Genomic DNA, 18,385 nt, shown 5'->3' on the forward strand with positions numbered 1-18,385 from the left:
TGAGTGGGTTATGCTTGAGATTTATTAAATAACACTGTTGTTCAAAATCCATTAATTAAGATTGGCCAAATTTTCACTGACACTAAACAGTATTGTCACCTCACAGGAGTGGGGATTGGGTGGGGAGAGGGCCTGTTGGAGAGTTGGCCTAGACCCAATGGGCCAAGTGGCCTGCACTGTAGGGATTCTATGATTCTAATGTCCAGAGCTACAGTTGGTATATAACAAGATTACCAGTGCCATTGGCATTTTATTCTCTCTGCATGTTATTAGGGAGAATGTAATCCTCTTCACCTGGGAAAGTGAAGAACTTTATGTTGATCTTCTCCAAAGTACATTCATGGTATTCTTTACGTTGCTAACAAAAGGTATGATTCTTCCAGCCTCAGGCTTACCTACTTTGTTTTTAACCCTGGGAAAATCTTTAAAAAGCTATATACTTTTTAAAACATTTGTGTCAGTTTTGCGTCAGGAAATAGTCAGGTTGTCATGAGTGGGTTATGGTTGAGATTTACTAAATTCAACACTGTTGTTGAAAATCCATTAATTAAGAGAGGGCAAATTTTCACTGGCACTGTCACCTCCCAGGAGTCAAGAAAATCGCTTTCTTTTAATTCTGTTAATGCAACTGGAAGAAGCAGAGAATCAGAGGGGATAAATATTAATAACTGCTTATTATCTTCCCACTCTGTTACTGAGGAGGCTCATTACATACAACTTTTGGAGAATGGAACAAAGTCATCCAAAATACAACCAGCAAATTTGTGCGTTATGTAGAACTGCAAATTAAGATAACAAAACTGTAAAATGTATATGTTTAAATATGATACAAGGGCAATCTTTAGTTGAATAGCACAAATATTATTCATAATTCCAAAGGAAGTGTTAAGACTGAATGACAGAGGGACAAAGTAAAATGGGTCTGTTTGCCAGCAAAACAGTTGGAGCGGACAAAGGGACAGTTAATGTTGCTTTCCAATCACAATAAGAACCATGTGTTTCACTATCAATTCTTCATAAACTTTTAAACGTATTTTCATAAGGCTCACCATTTCCTGAGGATTAGAATTCATTGTTCCCTGCAGATAATGATTAATGTGTTCCAGGATTTTTGGATACAGCGCAATTGTCTTGGACAAATTATGCAGACGGCTTTTGAAAATGTTATAGGCAATGTGTATCCAGGGAGGTGATTGCTCTCCAAGGGTCAGACCACAATCATTCTGAAGCTCATTCATGCAGGAAATAAACGCAGTCCTGAAAACCTTTAATAAAGTGAAAAGAAAATGAAAAATAGCATTCACTGCAGCTGGAGTACCTTTGATCAAAAGCAATCTAAGATTGTCAGACACCCGCCCTGAGTTTCCCTGCCATTTTCACCACTGCATCATCGTGACATTGCCAGAACTATGTCGAAAAACCTGCCACATCTCTGGCAAAGTTGTTGTGATGCGGTGTGAGGTAATGAGAATAACGGTTGGGTTTCCTTCACTGCAACAGTGAAAGCTGCAGCTTTGTCAAGGGGAACACATCCAGCCATTTTAATAATGTACATAATGAACCTTCGGAGAGGCCAGCTAGCTTAGCTGGTTAAGGGTGTTTAAGGTTAAGGGTATTTAAAGGTATCAGTGGCACAGGTTCACTCAGTGTGGCGAAGGTGGTAGTTCTCAGGGCCTGCCTCCTCGCCTTGCCCCACAGTGAAATAACGGCTCAGTGATGTGTGCAGAGCCACCATGGTCAGTAACTGTCAGACACTGAAGATGCTACATGGAGAGAGATAAAGAGAGAGAGATAAAAAGAGAGAAGGATCTTTCTCCTGCTCTTGCTGAATTAAGTGAAGTGGAGGATGGAGAGTGAGGTCAACATTCCTATCAGTGCTGACTGCTCCAAGACATGCTGAATCAACAAACTCTCTTCAACTGCCGGTCTACAACAAATAGTATTGTCACCTGACAGGAGTGGGGATTAGGTGGGGAGAGAGTTGGTGCAGACCCAATGGCCCCCCCCACCCCCCGCCCCCCCCCCCCATCACTGTTGGAAGCTCTGAGCTCACCTCTTCAGCAGCTGGAGGCCCGATTCAGACTTTTATTCAGCAGGACCGTTTCGGCGCAACTCTAGATCGGTGAATGTGGTGGTAAAGGGGGGAATGGCGATAAAATTGGGTGGGCAGTTCATTAATTCAATTTAAATACATGCAAATGCATTTAAATCGCCATTGCACCCATTTTGGGCACAAATCGGATCATGGCCATTTCAGGGTCTTAGTAAAGTTGCCACCTGCGTGGATCCAGACACAGATTGCGTTAATGGCCTCACCCCCAACTTTACCACATTTTCGCTCCCGCTGGTAAAACAGGGCCCTTAGTTTCTAGCTGCAAGCACTCCTATGACAGTGACGTTTATTAGTGGACCATTTCCATTTCTAGTACACACTTGTCAATTTCTAATGCCAAGGCTAGTCAGTAATATGGTCAATCCTTGTACTTTCATTGGAAACCACTTTATTTTACCTTTGTAGCAAGTAGTAGGTCGAAGAATCCTTCATTCCGTCATGGAAATGAATGATTTTTACACTGTGCAGAGTGTTCCTTTAATGTCAATGAGGTGACATTAAGGTGACATCACTCCAGCATTATATCTGATGAGATGAAGTTCAGATGTCTCATTTAGTTCAGCTAAGGATGCGTCACTACAGTTAGCAGTCTTACTGATACACACTCTGGAGGGTCCACAAGCTTTAGATATGAGGGCCTAAGTAGATGACACAATTAGAAAGTTCAATCTATGTGGTATGTGCCCATTTCAATGATTAGTTAGGAAAGGTGGAAGAAACATTGCCATTTTCCCGACCATTATGAGATTTACCTTAACTTCAGCATGTGATGAGATATTTATGGTCATCCAAATAAAATCAGTTAGATATCGCTGACCAAGGTCACGCTTTGATTCTTTGCTTTGACATCCCAGATACTCTCCGAGCTTACTCTCGTTAAAACTGTCAACAAATTTCAACATTTTTGTCTTGTCTCTGTCAGCTGCTCCTGAATGAGAGGAATATTTTATAATGTGACATTGAGGTTGGACAGAGGACGAGTCAAATAAAATCAAAAACGTGCCGATTATTTATTAACTGATGGAAGTTGGCATATTGGCCCATAACCGCCATGTTTCCCAGCAGCACATTTGCGGGGAGAGGTGGGGTGTACCCCAATGATGTGCTGGGGAATCCCACTGGGAAGTTCCCATGTCAGGGTTACTCGGCAATTGCCAAGAAGCACTTACTTCCTCTGTACAATTGTACTGGGCTGGGAAAAATCCAACAAAAGTGATTTAAATTGCTAACCATTGTTGGTTCTGCCACTCTTACCCTGATAATTATTCTGAAAGAGTTAGGAGAAAAAAACACCTATGCTAATGCTATCTCCACTCACATTGTCTGCGTCTTTAAGACTTGAATAATAGGCGAGCTGTAAAGACTTGCATTCTAATCAGTATTCTGTAAACTGTGTGTGACTTTATATGCCCTTATCTGATCAGAACCTTCTACACACTGGACGAAGGAACACTGTTTCCGAAAGCTTGTGAGATTACTATCAAATAAACTGGTTGGACTCTAACCTGGCATTGTGAGACTTCTTACTGTGTAGGACTCGAACCCAGAGCTTCTGGCTCAGTGGCAAGGATGCTACCCACTGTGCCACAAGACCTCTGTATAGGGTTTGGTATTTTTGTGATTATTCAGCAAACAAAACGTTGTGATTATTTTGAGAACAATTTCACATATACGTGCGCAAAATTTAAAATAAATGACCAAAAGGTTTGTTTACAATTTTACCTCGCTCTGAGGCTGAAATTTTAAAGTTGGAATGTTCCTGTAATGCTTCCTGAAAATGCTTTCAGAGTCAATTATAAATGCTGAGGTGAAATAATAAATCCTTCTGTCAAATTAGAACTGATCCAAATTGGCCTTCACTAAAACCAGTCCACCAAGCGTACAGTGAACTTCAGTGCTGAAGCTGGGTTGGATGGACAAGTTCACAACAAGGCCTCAACTGTGAAAACTGCTAGAATACGAATATTGATGCATGTAGAATGTTCGCATATAGATCCCAGTACGGGTGGCACAATGGTTAGCATTGCTGCCTCACAGCGCCAGAGAACTGGGTTCGATTCCCGGTTTGGGTCACTGTCTGTGCAAGGTCTACATGTTCTCCCCATGCTTATGTGGATTTCCTCTGGGTACTCCAGTTTCCTCCCACAGTCCGAAAAATGTGCTGGTTAGATGCATTGGCCATGCTAAATTCTCCCTCAGTGTACCCGAACAGGCACCGGAGTGTGGCAACTTAGGGATTTTCACAGCAACTTCACTGCAGTGTTAATGTAGGCCTACTTATAACGCTAATAGTAACCCAATAAAAGGAAAGCCAAATAAAGTAGCACCACCCTCTTCCTGCAGCAATTCCTTAACTTTTATTTTTCCACAAGTTATAACAAGTGACCTCCTGTTATCAGTCAAACATCTGACAACTTGGCCGAGAATGTTCAAACAGTCGCATTCTGTCACTTGGTGCTTTAAGTCATGCGTAGGATTGATAACATGGATAAGAAGCGGAAATTAATGGATTAAGTTTAAAATGAGCAATACCTTCCATATACTGGAATTCAACCCACAACTGGTCAATGTATTCTTTAACCAGCCAGCTGAAAGGGGCAGCACAGGGAACCTCTTCAGGTCCTTTGTTCACTTTGTGATCAACTGGTATTTCCTCTGTCTTTGGCCTAATGGAAAAAGAATGTCAGTTTGTTTTACCGCATTATAATTACATAAGGAACAAAACAAGGACATGTGAGGTCCACCCACACACACACACCAAAACAAGGACATCGGAGGTCTTTGTCTAGACATTTTGTTATTCATATTATTTAGTGTCACATGTAAGCATGTGAAATAATTCAGTTACAAAGGTGAAAAATCGGTCATTAAACTTGCATAATCCGTAAACGATCTGTGCATATATTGCCCAAAAAATATGGGCGGGACTTTCCCTGAAACCGGGAAGTCCTGCACAAGGTCAATGGACCTTTCTATGGTCACCCCTCGCCCACTCCAATTCCTATTGCAGGCAGAAAAGAAAAATTCACCCCTATATGGTTCTAAAATGTAGTTTTGTTATAAAGAATAACTGAATTTACTTGATACAAATAAAAGCAGTCTCAACTCATGGTACAAACTCACAACGTTAAAAGCTATACAACACCTGAATAAGGTATCCATACCCTGAGCTTCCTGCCTGGTGAGATACCCTCAGCATCTGTGTGTCACTGAAGATGTTGAGCCAGAGCTGTTTAATCTCTTCATTCACTTGAGGGTCCACCAGAAGATTCAGGTTATAGTCTCTGTCCAGGATGGAAATCATCTGAGCCAGATTCGGAGTAACCGTCTTCTGGATGCACTTCCACAGTGTGTGTCTACGTGATTTTTGCAAAGAGAATTCGCATTTATATAGGATCTTAAAACTGCTGCGCCATTTTGTGTGAAATCAACTGCATGTTGTGTTTTCAAGCACCCAGTTCCATGTTTTCAAAAGTTGGGTCAGGAATTCCCATCTTTTAAAGTTTTAGTCACAAGTAAGACTTGCATGAACGCTGCAATGAAGTTACTGTGAAATTCCTTGAATTGCCACACCCTGGCGCCCGTTTTGCAGTCACTCTGGCCAGAATTTTACCATTTTGCCCGCCACGGGAATGGGAGCAGGTGAGGGGCGGAACATGGAAAGCTTCGTTGACCCCAGGTAGGATTTTACAGTTTCAGCAAGAGCGAGGCTGTAAAATCCCACCCTTTTTGTGTGAAGAGTAAATCGGGTGACTTGATTGAAACATAAGATCCTGAGGTTAGATGTGGAGAGGATGTTTCCTCCTATGGAAGAAACTAGAACTATGAGTCATTGTTTAAATTCAAGGGGGTGTTTAAATATAAAAGGGGAACCTATTTAACAGAGATGAGGAGAAACATTTCCTCTGAGAGTTTTCAGTCTTTGGAACTCTCTTTCTCAAAAGCCAATGGAACCAGAGTCATTGAGGCGGGTTGCTTCACAGCCTTTAAAAAGTATCTGGATGAGCACTTGGCATGTCATAACATTCAGGCTATGGCCAAGTGCTGGTAAATGGGATTAGGTGGGAGTTCAGATGGCATGGTGGCACAGTGATTAACACTGCTGCCTCACAGCATCAGGGACCCAAGTTCAATTTCTGGCTTGGGTCACTGTCTGTGTGGAGTCTGCACGTTCTCCCCGTGTCTGTGTGGGTTTCCTCTGGGTGCTCCAGTTTCCTCCCACAGTCCAAAAGACGTGCTGGTTAGGTGCATTGGCCATGCTAAATTCTCCCTCGGCGTACCTGAACGGGTGCCGGAGTGTGGCGACTAGGGGATTTTCACAGTCGCTTCATTGTAGTATTAATATAAACCTACTTGTGGCGTTAAAAAATAAACTCTAAACATATCGGCAAGTGACAACAGAACAGTCTCAATATAGTGCAATATTCACTTTAAACCTTAGGTGTTTCTCATGTGTCAGTGCAGACTCGATGGGCCGAAGAGCCTCTTCTGCACTGTATGATTCTCTGATTCTAAGGTTAAGAAGAGTTGGAGTTGGGATGGTATCCACACTGCTGTTGTCCTTTAAGGCAACTCAGTGCATCTTTCAGCAGTAAATGTTCTGCTTCATGTGAACGAGACACAATTATATATAAAAACACAGCAGGAAGCACACAGACTATATCCATAACAATGGGTCTCAGCACAGAGCCTCAGTTAGTGCAATACAAGTCAAGGGTTTGGCTTCTAGCTGTCTGACCCAGATTCAGCGCTGCCAATGTTCTGTAACTGCAGTGCAGGCTCTGAAAGCCCCTATAACTAGAATAATAGGTTCATCAGCATGTACATCCATCATACAGTTACCTGAATGTGCCTCCCTCCTGCAGGGCACCGAGCTTCTTGGCCTCACTGCAGATCCATTCCTTTGGATTTAGTGATATCTCCTCCTGCTCCCGCAGCTGTAGCATCAGTCTCTCTGCCACCGTTCTCAAAAACTGGGCTGTAAAAACACACACACCCTGATTGCAATGCTTTTCTATCAATCAATAACAGCAAAGAATTGTTATGGGCATATAGGCGGCACAGTGGCACAGTGGGGGTTAGCACTGCTGCCTCACAGCGCCTGGGACACCGGTTCGATTCCAGCCTTGGGTCACTGTCTGTGCGGAGTTTGCACATTCTCCCCGTGTGTGTGTGGGTTCCGTCTGGGTGCTCTGGTTTCCTCCTACAGGCCAAAAATGTGTGGGTTAGGTGGATTGGCCATGCTAAATTGCTCCTTAGTTTGTCTTTCTGTGTGTGTCAATGTGAGGGGGACTCTGCCTGGTTTGGTCTCAAGCCCCTCAAACTAAAAGGCCCAGGCAACTGACAAGCGACCAGTTTCAGGACTAATTACAACAGAAGCAGATAAAAGTCTGACCTATGCACCATCAGAGAATGGAAAGGTTGAGAGAGAGAGAGAGACACAGACAGATTGTTATAGACAATAATCAACCCCAGTGCAACAACACTATAAAATGATCCAAAGTTGTAACACGACATCTGCCAGAGCCAAATTCTGGTCAATGTCAATAAATTAGAATATGTTAAAGACAGACCAGCACATAACCTTATTGGTAAACAACGACACACAAAATAATGTTGCACCTGCAGAACATTTCTTTTCAATGAAATAAATGGTAAATTTGAAAGTTTGCCCTCTGAAATATACAATGTTTCGTTACATTTAAGCTGCTACAAGATGATAAGTTGTTCAGTTACACATTTCGCTCCTATGGGAGTGTCCAGAATTTAATCAGTCATTAGGGTGGGATTGTAAAGTTATTCTTTGCCTGGGCTGGGATTAAAGAGTTCAAAGGATTCTGATTTATTGTACTATATCCCAGAGTGACATGCTAATCTGATATAGATGTCAACCTTTTAAGTTTTGGATAATTCTGGACTCTCCATCCTTTGCTGGTCTCTATAAATAGTCACATTCTTAATAGACTCAGATTGTGACTGAGCATTCTTCCTTTAAGAGATATTTTTCAATGCCTATTGCAAAGAATTCATATTACCACTATCTAGTCACTACAGAGTCAATGCAGCCTCATTTAAATCAGTGCACGACTTTTCATTACAGGGAATTTTTACACATTATAAGTTTCACGTTGGAGTGGAACTGCAGCTGCGATCTAGATAGGCTGGGCGAATGGGCCAGGAACTGGCAAATGGAATTTAATGTTGGCAAGTGCGAGGTGGTCCACTTTGGTAGGAATAATGGTAGGAAGGATTATTACTTACGTGGAGAAAAACTGCAGCAGGCGACGGTGCAGAGGGACCTCGGGGTCCTTGTGCATGAGTCGCAAAAACCCAGCTTGCAGGTGCAGCAGGTGGTCAGGAAGGCAAATGGGATGCTGGCCTTCATAGCGAGGGGGATTGAATATAAAAGTAGGGAGGTCTTGCTGCGGCTGTATAGGGCATTGGTGAGGCCGCAGCTGGAGTACTGTGTGCAGTTTTGGGCGCCGTACTTACGCAAGGATATTTTGGCCTTGGAGGGAGTGCAGAGGAGGTTTACTAGGCTGATGCCGGAGTTGAGGGGGTTGAGCTATGAGGAGAGGCTGAATAAACTAGGCTTGTACTCGTTAGAGTTGAGAAGAATGAGGGGAGATCTCATTGAGACGTATAAGATGATGAATGGGATGGATAGGATAGAGGTGGAGAGACTCTTCCTGCTCAGAAAGGACAGTAGGACTAGGGGGCACAGCCTCAAGACAAAGGGGGGGCGGTTTAGAACGGAGTTGACAAAGAACTTCTTCACTCAAAGGGTGGTGAATCTCTGGAATTCTCTGCCCGTTGAAGTGGTGGAGGCTACCTCGCTAAATATTTTTAAGAAGAGGGTTGATGGGATTTTGATAAGAGAGGGGATTAAGGGTTATGGGGAGAGGGCGGGAATGTGGAACTGAGCCACGACAGATCAGCCATGATCTTATTGAATGGCGGGGCAGGCTCGAAGGGCCAGATGGCCTACTCCTGCTCCTATTTCTTATGTTCTTATAATCATAGAATCTCTACAGTGCAGAAGGAGGCCATTCGGTCCATCGAGTCTACACCGACCACAATCCCACCCAGGCCCTATCCCTGTTATCCCATCAGGGGGCCCCTAGCTCATCCTCCTGACACTAAGGGGCAAATTAACATGGCCAATATACCTAACCTGCACATCTTTGGACCATGGGAGGAAACTGGAGCATCCGGAGGAAACCCACGCAGACATGGTGAGAACGTGCAAACTCCATACAGACAGTTCCCAAGCCAGGAATTGAACCTGATCCTTGGCGCTGTGAGACAGCAATGCTAACCACTGTGTCATCTACAGCCAAAATTGGCTTTATCAAAATTCTCTACCGTACAGCATCCCTTACTCTCATATTTCCCTTCTTCTCGCAGGAGATCCAGCAGGATCTGGACACGTTCAGTGTTGCGACTGGAACCATCTTTCCCATCACGTATTTTACTGACGGCACTTTGTATGCAGCTTTGTAACAGGAATGTGGTGTTGAGGGGGCTTGGCCTTGCCTGTTTAAAAATAATGACAAAACATTAATTCCCGGAAGAGACATAGAAGAAAGGACTTTTATTTCTTTCAGGTTTTTCACACCCTCTGGATCTCCAGTGTGCTTTAAAACAAGTGCTTTTCAAACTGGAGTCACAGTTGTAAATGTGAGGGAGCACATCAGCCAAGTTACACGCAGTGAAATCACACAAACTGCAATCAGATCATTTGCTTTAGAGATGTTGGTTGAAGGATAAATATTAGCCAGATCATCAGGATACTTTCCCCACTTATCTTTGAGTGATACGACTGGATTGCTTATCTCCCCAGATGGTTTGGTTTAGCCACTCATTTGAAAGGCAGCACCTCTGACAGAGCAGCACTCCTTCATTGCTACATTGAGGTTTGGGTGCTCAAGTCTCTGAAGTGGGACTTGAACCCAGAACTTTCTGACCCAGATGGGTATACTACACATCCAGCACAATCGGAGTGGGCCAGGTGGGTGACTGGATAGGAGCTCAGTTAGTGGCTGCATCTCAGATGGGAGGGAATCAAGGTCGCAGCATTAACAGGATCCAAGCTAGTTGGTGAGGTTGAAACCAGGATGAGGAGCTTGTTTTTACTGAGGGAGCTCGCTGTGTTTTATTTTTCAGTTTTACAGCTTCCTCCCGCTCTGCCAGTGTCCCCGCTATCCCCGAGTTAGAAAACAAATTTTCAGAATTCAGAAGAATGAGGGGGATCTTATAGAAAGATATAAGATTATGAAGGGAATGGGTAAAGTAGAAGCAGGGAGGTTATTTCCACTGGCAGGTGAAACCAGAATTAGGGGGCATGGCCTCAAAATAAGGGGGAGCAGAGTTAGGACTGAGTTGAGGAGGAGCTTCTTCAAAGAGTTGTGAATCTGTGGAATTCCCTGCCCAGTGAAGCAGTTGAAGCTACCTCATTGAATGTTTTTAAAGCAAGGATAGATACATTTTTGAACAGTAAAGGAATTAAGGGTTATGGTGAGTGGGCGGGTAAGTGGAGTCGAGTCCACAAAAAGATCAGCCATGATCTTATTGAATGGCGGAGCAGGCTCAAGGGGCCAGATAGCCTACTCCTGCTCCTAGTTCTTATGTTCTTAAATGATCAAAACAATTTAATGGATGGAGGTTCACACCCCTGGTGGGGTAATGCCCTATTTATACATGCTTAAAATACTTCATTCAGCAATGCCCTTCACCTGTGTACTCTAACCATTAAATGCTGTATGGTGTAGCTGTTCCTTGTTGGCATCAAGGAACTAAACAAACCCAAAAGGACACAATTCCTTGGGAATCAAAACTACAGCACAGGATTTAAGGAACATATGAAGATAAGCAAGGATCATAAAATCCCTACAGTGCAGAAGGAGGCCATTTGGCCCATCGAGCCTGCACTGACAACAACCCCACCCAAGCCCTATCCCCATAACTCACATATTCATCCTGCTAATCCTCCTGACACTAAGGGGTAATTTAGCATGGCAATCCACCTTATCCGCACATCTTTAGAGTGTGGGAGGAAACCAGAGCACCCAGAGGAAACCCACGCAGACATGGGGAGAATGTGCAGACTCCACACAGACAGTCACCCTGGATCAGAATTGAACCCAGGTCCCTGGCTCTGTCAGACAGCTGTGCTAACCACTGTGCTGCCTAAAGCTGGAGAACTAATTCCCAGCGTTAGAGGGACAGTACAATGTTAAGAGACTGGAGTGATTGAGGAAAACAGTTCAGTAGCTGATCTGATGCAAGTAGTGATAGCCATATCCCAAATGCCCTAGATGTTTTGTTATGTTAGAATTTTGTATAGAACAGTTGATAGTGCCAAATACTTCCATCAAATTCAGTCTTAACACTGACTGTAAACATCGCCCCCCTTTTAATACTCTTTTTAATTAACAATGTTAAAGAAAACAGTATTTGTAGTGTAAACATTTTGTGAAATAATTCATACCGTAAGCTTTTTGACTTGTTGATCATCTTCTGAGACAGAGTTTGGACCATTAGTTTCTAAAATAAAAAGACAGCAGAGTTTTGTGAATGTCAGACATTAAAATTTTACAACATCCTACAGTTAAACTCTCAGACTGGATCAGAAACATTTGTGATTATTGTATCTTTAATTAAGAGCGAAGGGATGAAGGTTTGATGCCTATTATGGTTCTAAACTGGTCTATAACTGCAAGCTGATGGATTGATTTGAACTCTTGCAATTCCGATTCCTGCCACCAGAGGCTACTCTACATCCTGCCCTTCTGGGTGGATTCAGAATTAAAATACAGCACTTTTATTCCAACAATTGAAAGCAACTTTAAAGTAGATGAACGAGTTAGCTCCAAAGGGAAACAAAAATCAATTACAGTGCCAGAAAATGGTTCCATCATTTCAGCCTGTTCCTGCCCCTCTGAGCTTATTTCTTCCTATCTTGACTATTTAATTCTGCCCTTGTCCAGTCTCTTCTCACCTATGTTTGTGCTTCTTCTGACATTCTACGTCACTTAAAGTTTATTTATTAGTGTCACAAGTAAGGCTTACATTAACACTGCAATGAAGTTACTGTGAAATTCCCCTAGTTGCCACATTCCAGTGCCTGTTTGGGTCAATGCACCTAACCAGCACGTCTTTCAGACAGTGGGAGGAAACCGGAGCACCCAGAGGAAACCCATACAGACAGGGGGGGAATATGCAAACTCCACATAGACAGTGACCCAAGCTGGGAATTGAACCTGGGTCTCTGGTACTGTGAGGCAGCAGTGCTAACCACTATGCCACTGTGCCATCCGCTTGAATGATTTCAAGTTTCCCGGCCCTGACCATCTCCTCTTCTACGTGCAATCCTTCTACACCTCCTTCCTCACCAGGACAGTCGGAGAGCTTTCTGCTTCTCGCTGGAACAGAGGCTTAAGCCCATCCACCATCACCCTCCCCAGTTTTCCTTTTGTGGCTATGGGCACCCAGATGGGCCCTTGCTAGGCCTGTCTTTCTGCAGGGATGTCGAACACATCTTCCCTTCCCTTCCCCTGTCAGCATTCCAAAGGGACCATCCTCTCCATAATAGCCTGGCCTACTCCTCTCTCAACCCCAGAACTTCAACATTTTCCCACGGCACTTTGTTAAGCAAACTCAGAAAGTGGAAATTCTATTTTTTGACCTCTTAGACAATCCATGCCCGAAGACTCCTTCCAGGTGAAACCAAGATTTTCTCACTATGCTTCCAATGTAGTTGACTGCATTTGTTGTTCCCAATGTGGCCTCCTCTGCACTGGGGAGACTTAACGCTGATTGGGTGATGCGGAACACCTTCGCTCAATCTGCAAACACGATCCCAACTTTCCTGTCATTCGTCATTTCTATTCCCCACCTTACCCTCATGCCCAAATTTCAGTCCTCGGCCTGTCACAGTGAAGCCCAAATGCAAGCTGGATGGATAGCACCTCATCTTCCAATTAGGCATTTTACAGACTTCTGGACTTAACACTGAATTCAACAACTTCAGACCATATACTGTCCTCCATTTTAATTTTTTTTTGCCAAGCACCAGTCTATGTCTTGTTTTCAAGCTTTTGCTTCCGCACATAAAGAAAATTACAGCAAAGAAAGAGGCCCTTCGGCCCTTCAAGACTACACTGACCATGCTGCCCATCTGATCTAAAATCCCCTACCCTTCCAGGGACCATATCCCTCTATTTCCATCCAGACACCCCTTAAAACTCACTATGATATCTGCTTCCACTGCCCCCCTGGCAGCGAGTTCCAGGTGCCCACTACCCTCTGTGTAGAAAAACTTGCCTTGTACATCACCTTTAAACCTTGCCCCTCACACATTAAATCTATGCCCTGTGGTAATTGACTCTTCCAGCCTGGGAAAAAGCTTCTGACTATCCACTCTGTCCATGCCCCCAATAATCTTGTAGACTTCTATCAGGTCGCCCCTCAACCTCCATTGTTCCAGGGAGAACAAACCAAGTTTCTCCAACCTCTCCTCATAGCTAATGCCCTCCACAATCTTTTGCCAAGATGGCTGTACTTGATTTTTTTAAAATTCATTCTTGTGATGTGGGTGTTGCTGGTTGGGCCAGCATTTATTGCTTGTTTGTAACTGCGTCGCTTGGCCATTTGAAAGAGCATTTAAGAGTCAGCCACATTGCTGTGGGTCTGGGGTCACATGCAAAGCAGCAGATTTCCTTGCCTAAAGGACATCAGATGAGTTTGTAAACACAATGGATAGTGCCTCCATGATCATCAAGAGACTTTTAATTCCAGATTTTTATTGAAATTTTACCATCTGCTGTGGTGGAATTTGAACCCTGGTCCCTAACGGATTACTCTGCGTGTCTGGGGCACTAGTGCAGTGACAATATCCTCCCCAATTCCCCGACATCACATCCTCCCCGATTCTGCTATTAACATTTCCTCTGGACCAATGCTTTCATAAAATCTCACTACAATCATTATTGCTGCCTTTAGCTCTTGTTCCCTGACACTTATATCATTTAATCTTTCTTGCCCTGTAACATACCCGTACATTTTTGTTTCACTTGACCCTGCCACCCTTTTCCAACAGCATGAAATCTATTATACTTCTGCTTCTTTTCAGCTTCAGAGAAGATCATATTGGAACAAAGGAAAGTACAGCACAGGAGAAAGCACTTTGGCCCACCAAGCCCATGCCAACTCTGACACCTTTCTAAACTAAAGATCTTTCACCTCTATGCACTCCGTAACCCTCTATTCCCTCCTCATTCATATATCTGTTAGGATGCCTCTCAAATGTTGCTATCGTATCTGCTTCCATTGCCTTCACTATCAAATAAATCGGTTGGACTTAAACCTGATGTTGTCAGACTTCTTACTTGGAGACAATAACAGACAGAGGGGGACTCAGGCATTGCGCACTTTGCTTCAGTTTTCCTCTTGAGCTTGTCAGCACTTGGGAACATGCTCCTCGGATACACATTCAATGTAGCAGGCAGAATTGAACCCACATGAACATAAGTGATGATTTACCTGCTTGTGCACCCAAAGCCTTGGCAAACAGTTCGCTGATAGTGGTGTTACAGAATGCAGATATATCCGTCGCCATCTCTTCTGATTCAGTCACATCGTCAATGTGGACGGAGAGCCACTGACCTGCACAGTAATCAAGAACCAGTCAAGATTAAACAGACCAGCAACAACAATAAATGCCCATTTATTCATTCTCCCTGCAGACGCTGAATGCTCGGCTAGGTATTTCCAGCTATTTTATTCAAAAGACCTGAGACTCTTGACGTTTGTTAGCTCACAGCATTGTGCCTCTCCTCCAGCAACCCCTTTGTTTCGCTACTTGAAGCGGCAGGTACTCCTTACATTTAATAATCAGTTCTTACATTCATACTTCAACAACACAGGTTTGGTACATTGAAGCTGGTGTACAAAGATTCAATGTTGCATCTACAGTGGAGCCATCAGGCACAGGGGGAGACGTTAGGTGGCACAGTGGTTAGCACTGCAGCCTCACAGCACCAGGGACCCAGGTTCAATTCCCAGCTTGGGTCATGGTCTGTGTGGAGTCCGCACATTTTCCCTGCATCTGCGTGAATTTCCTTCAAGTGCTCCGGTTTCCTCCCACCATCCAAAGATGTGAGGGTTAGGTTGATTGGCCAAGCTAAATTGCCTCAGGCCGGAATTTTACCACAGAGTGGAAGTCTTTGTTGGCCTCGGGCGGGATATTATGATCTCACTTGAGCAAGGTCGTAAAATCCTGTCTTTAGGAGTCGGGAGATTAGCAGGGTAAATACATTACTGGGATAGGGCCTCAGTGGGATTGTTGTCGGTGCAGGCATGATGGGCCGAAAGGCCTCCTTCTGCACTGTAGGGATTCTACGATTCTATTACTTTGTGCACCGATTGTTAATCTCTGGAATGTGTGGTGGAACCAGAGTCAAGGGTAAATATTTGAAAAGGAAAGATTTGAAGGGCTACAGAAAGAGGGCCCGGGCAGTGGGACTAATTGAATAGCTTTTTCAAAGAACTGGCACACAGATGATAGGCAGAATAGCCTGATTTCATGCTGTATCATTCTCAGTTGTCTGCCTCAAATACAAGACAGAAATCCTGCCTGTGTGCACCAGGCAACACTGTCATTTGGGGTGAAAATAGGCTTCTTTTCTGTTGAGCATACCTCCTTGAAATCCAATGTATTTTGACACTCCAGCAATCCGAGACAGCTTGGTGATAAAATACACGTAGCAATTCGGTTTTGATGTGGAGTCCATCAGATTCATTTCATTCATCGTGCAGTATCTGGTGAGAAAAATATAAAACCTCAGCTTCAATTTTCAGGAACAGAATCGTATCACAGGGTACTCAGCTATGATGGACAAGTCACTCCTGCAGCCCACTTACAAAGTTCAGATTATCTGACATCTGACATTCTGTTTGACAGTCCAGATAGTCCTAGACTTTATGATGTTTGAGTTACGGCAGAGGGCACTTCAAATTTATAAATTCACACCCCATTTCAACTTTACAATGCTGGTTTTGAATTTACAAAGCCACACCAGCACATTCATCCACGCACACTACATTCTGTGCCTCACATCTCTATGACTAGACAGGTTAAACCATCTTTTATTAGGTTAGAAATGAGTGTTTTGCCACATTAAGTTTTTTTGGCACGGATGTCACAATGCTAATATATTTACATGCTTATGTTGTATTCAATATGCACTTGGACTCACAGACATTCAAGGTTAAATAGCCTTGAATAGCGATAGCTTCATTGTATCCCCCCACACTAACTGAGGAACTTGTGCTAAGGCGAGCTGGCACCAACACTTGCCTTAACAGTGCCAGACTGAGCATGAGGGATTTTTGGCTCGGATCAGAAACCATTTCCCTAATTGTACCATTGTTCTGATGGGAAAATCAGCTCCAACTTGCAACATTCCAACTTACAATGTGGTTTTTAGGAACCAACTGCATCACAAATCTGAGGACTACCTGTAAAATGTAACTTTCCTGGTGCTGGGTGTGCCAATGATTAAACACCGCATCCTGACACAGGGATTTTCCATCCAATAAACATGAATGGTTAGAAAAGTGTGAGCCAGGATTGTATCATTTCACGACACACTCTCCCGGATTGCATCAGGAAAAGACAATGCTGCCTCGATTATTGTGGAATCTCCACTTCATCGGGTCAATTATGTTTAACTTTCAAATTAATTGGATAATTCAAAGTTCTCATAGTAAAAAATGACATCAGCTTATTAGCAATAGACTGTATCAAGGACATAAAACAGCAAAATATTTGCAGGGAATGGTTTCCAGAAATGATTCTCAAGAAGTAAGTGATCTTCTTATTGTCTGATATCTTCTAACTGATGCAAGTATGAATAGAACTGGTTGCTGAATATGCAGAAGAGCTAAACTTATACTATTGCAAACCAAAATCCCAATATTTCCAAACATCGCCATTGTTCACTACTCAAATCAACCAGCTTCCTGACTAATCTAGACAAGTGAAATATTTGGAATGAGTTTCAGCACTGCATCAGGCCAGTTGGATTGCTGGTGTGTATGCTGCACACGTGCCTCCTATCACTTACCATTACCAAACATCATCAACATATCCTTCTATTTCTTTCAACTCCTTGTGCGGTTAGCTAGTTTCTACTTAAATGAATCTATGCTACCCATCTCAGATAGCCCTTGGGCTAGATACTCAAATGAATTGATTATACATTTCGAGTTTTTACGTGGCTCGTTCATGCGGGTCAAATTTGGTATGAAATATAGAATCAGCGAGGATAAGAAAGATCGGTTGTAATAGAGGTTAGGAATTCACCAAGCAATGAGGAATCAGCTAACTTTGCCTCTACATGTCTAAATAAAGAACTAAACTAACAAACTTTACATCTAGAGTTATGAAAATCATTATCAACATAAAGATACTGGAATATTAATTATCCATAAAAAAATCTTTAAAATATCGAATGTTACTATAGTAGTAAAATTAACAGAAATGCAAGCAAATGTCTTAGAATTCTAAATTAGAAGGAAATCCTATGATGATTTTCATGATTAAACCATTTACTATGAGATCAATCTGAAAAAGTTAATATTGTCACCTAGCCCTAGTCTCACTGCATTGTACCTGGTGGGACAGTGAGGAGATCCCGTTCACCGTAACACAAGAGACCAACAAGCTGTCTTAGCTACTCCCCCGAGTGCTGGGTCTCACCAATAATTGGAAACATCTCCCCATCTGCCCTATCAACCCCCTTTCATAATATTAAAGAACTACATTCAGTCAATCCCTTTCTGGAGAAATTAGTTTTAGTTAGTTCTAGCTTCTTTTTGATAGTGCAGTGTCTCAGTTTCGATGGATGGGATTTTCCGGCCACATTCGCTCCGAAACCAGAAAGTCCCACCCGAAGTAAACAGACCTTTCCACGGTCTGTCTCTTGCCCTCTCCGACCCCCACAGCGGGCGGGATGGGAAAATTCACCCAATGTGTCAGTTGAACCTTGTGCAGCCACCTTATTATCCCTGGCTGATGTCGCAACCATTTGTACTCACCTGGCAGAAGCAATCAGCTCTGAACTCTGAGAGGATTCCTCGGTGTCCATCTGTATCAGCAACACTCGGACTTCAGTGTTCAAACTCTGAAACCATTCCCTGTGGATAGAAAAGGACAAATCAGCACTTTGGACCTAAAAGTAAAATTAAGGTATTTTGTTAGGAATTATT

The 18,385-nt window shown here is 43.2% G+C and overlaps 1 protein-coding gene across 1 annotated transcript in view; it reads right to left on the minus strand.

Annotated features, from left to right (window-relative positions):
- Window positions 1–18,385, minus strand: part of LOC145356666 (E3 ubiquitin-protein ligase rnf213-alpha-like) — a 164,179-nt gene that overhangs the window by 51,516 nt on the left and 94,278 nt on the right. Inside the window, exons 34-43 of the mRNA XM_080209532.1 lie at window positions 18,215–18,313; window positions 15,813–15,934; window positions 14,657–14,779; window positions 11,604–11,659; window positions 9,496–9,649; window positions 6,956–7,091; window positions 5,278–5,469; window positions 4,646–4,779; window positions 2,866–3,041; window positions 1,050–1,265 (exon numbers count right to left, since the gene is read on the minus strand). Coding sequence (XP_080065658.1) covers window positions 1,050–1,265; window positions 2,866–3,041; window positions 4,646–4,779; window positions 5,278–5,469; window positions 6,956–7,091; window positions 9,496–9,649; window positions 11,604–11,659; window positions 14,657–14,779; window positions 15,813–15,934; window positions 18,215–18,313 — 1,408 coding nt within the window. The remainder of the gene's footprint in view (window positions 1–1,049; window positions 1,266–2,865; window positions 3,042–4,645; window positions 4,780–5,277; window positions 5,470–6,955; window positions 7,092–9,495; window positions 9,650–11,603; window positions 11,660–14,656; window positions 14,780–15,812; window positions 15,935–18,214; window positions 18,314–18,385) is intronic.

Source organism: Carcharhinus amblyrhynchos, chromosome 21, assembly GCF_965287045.1.
Source record: "Carcharhinus amblyrhynchos chromosome 21, sCarAmb.v2.hapA, whole genome shotgun sequence".
NCBI classification, from domain to species: Eukaryota; Metazoa; Chordata; class Chondrichthyes; order Carcharhiniformes; family Carcharhinidae; genus Carcharhinus; species Carcharhinus amblyrhynchos.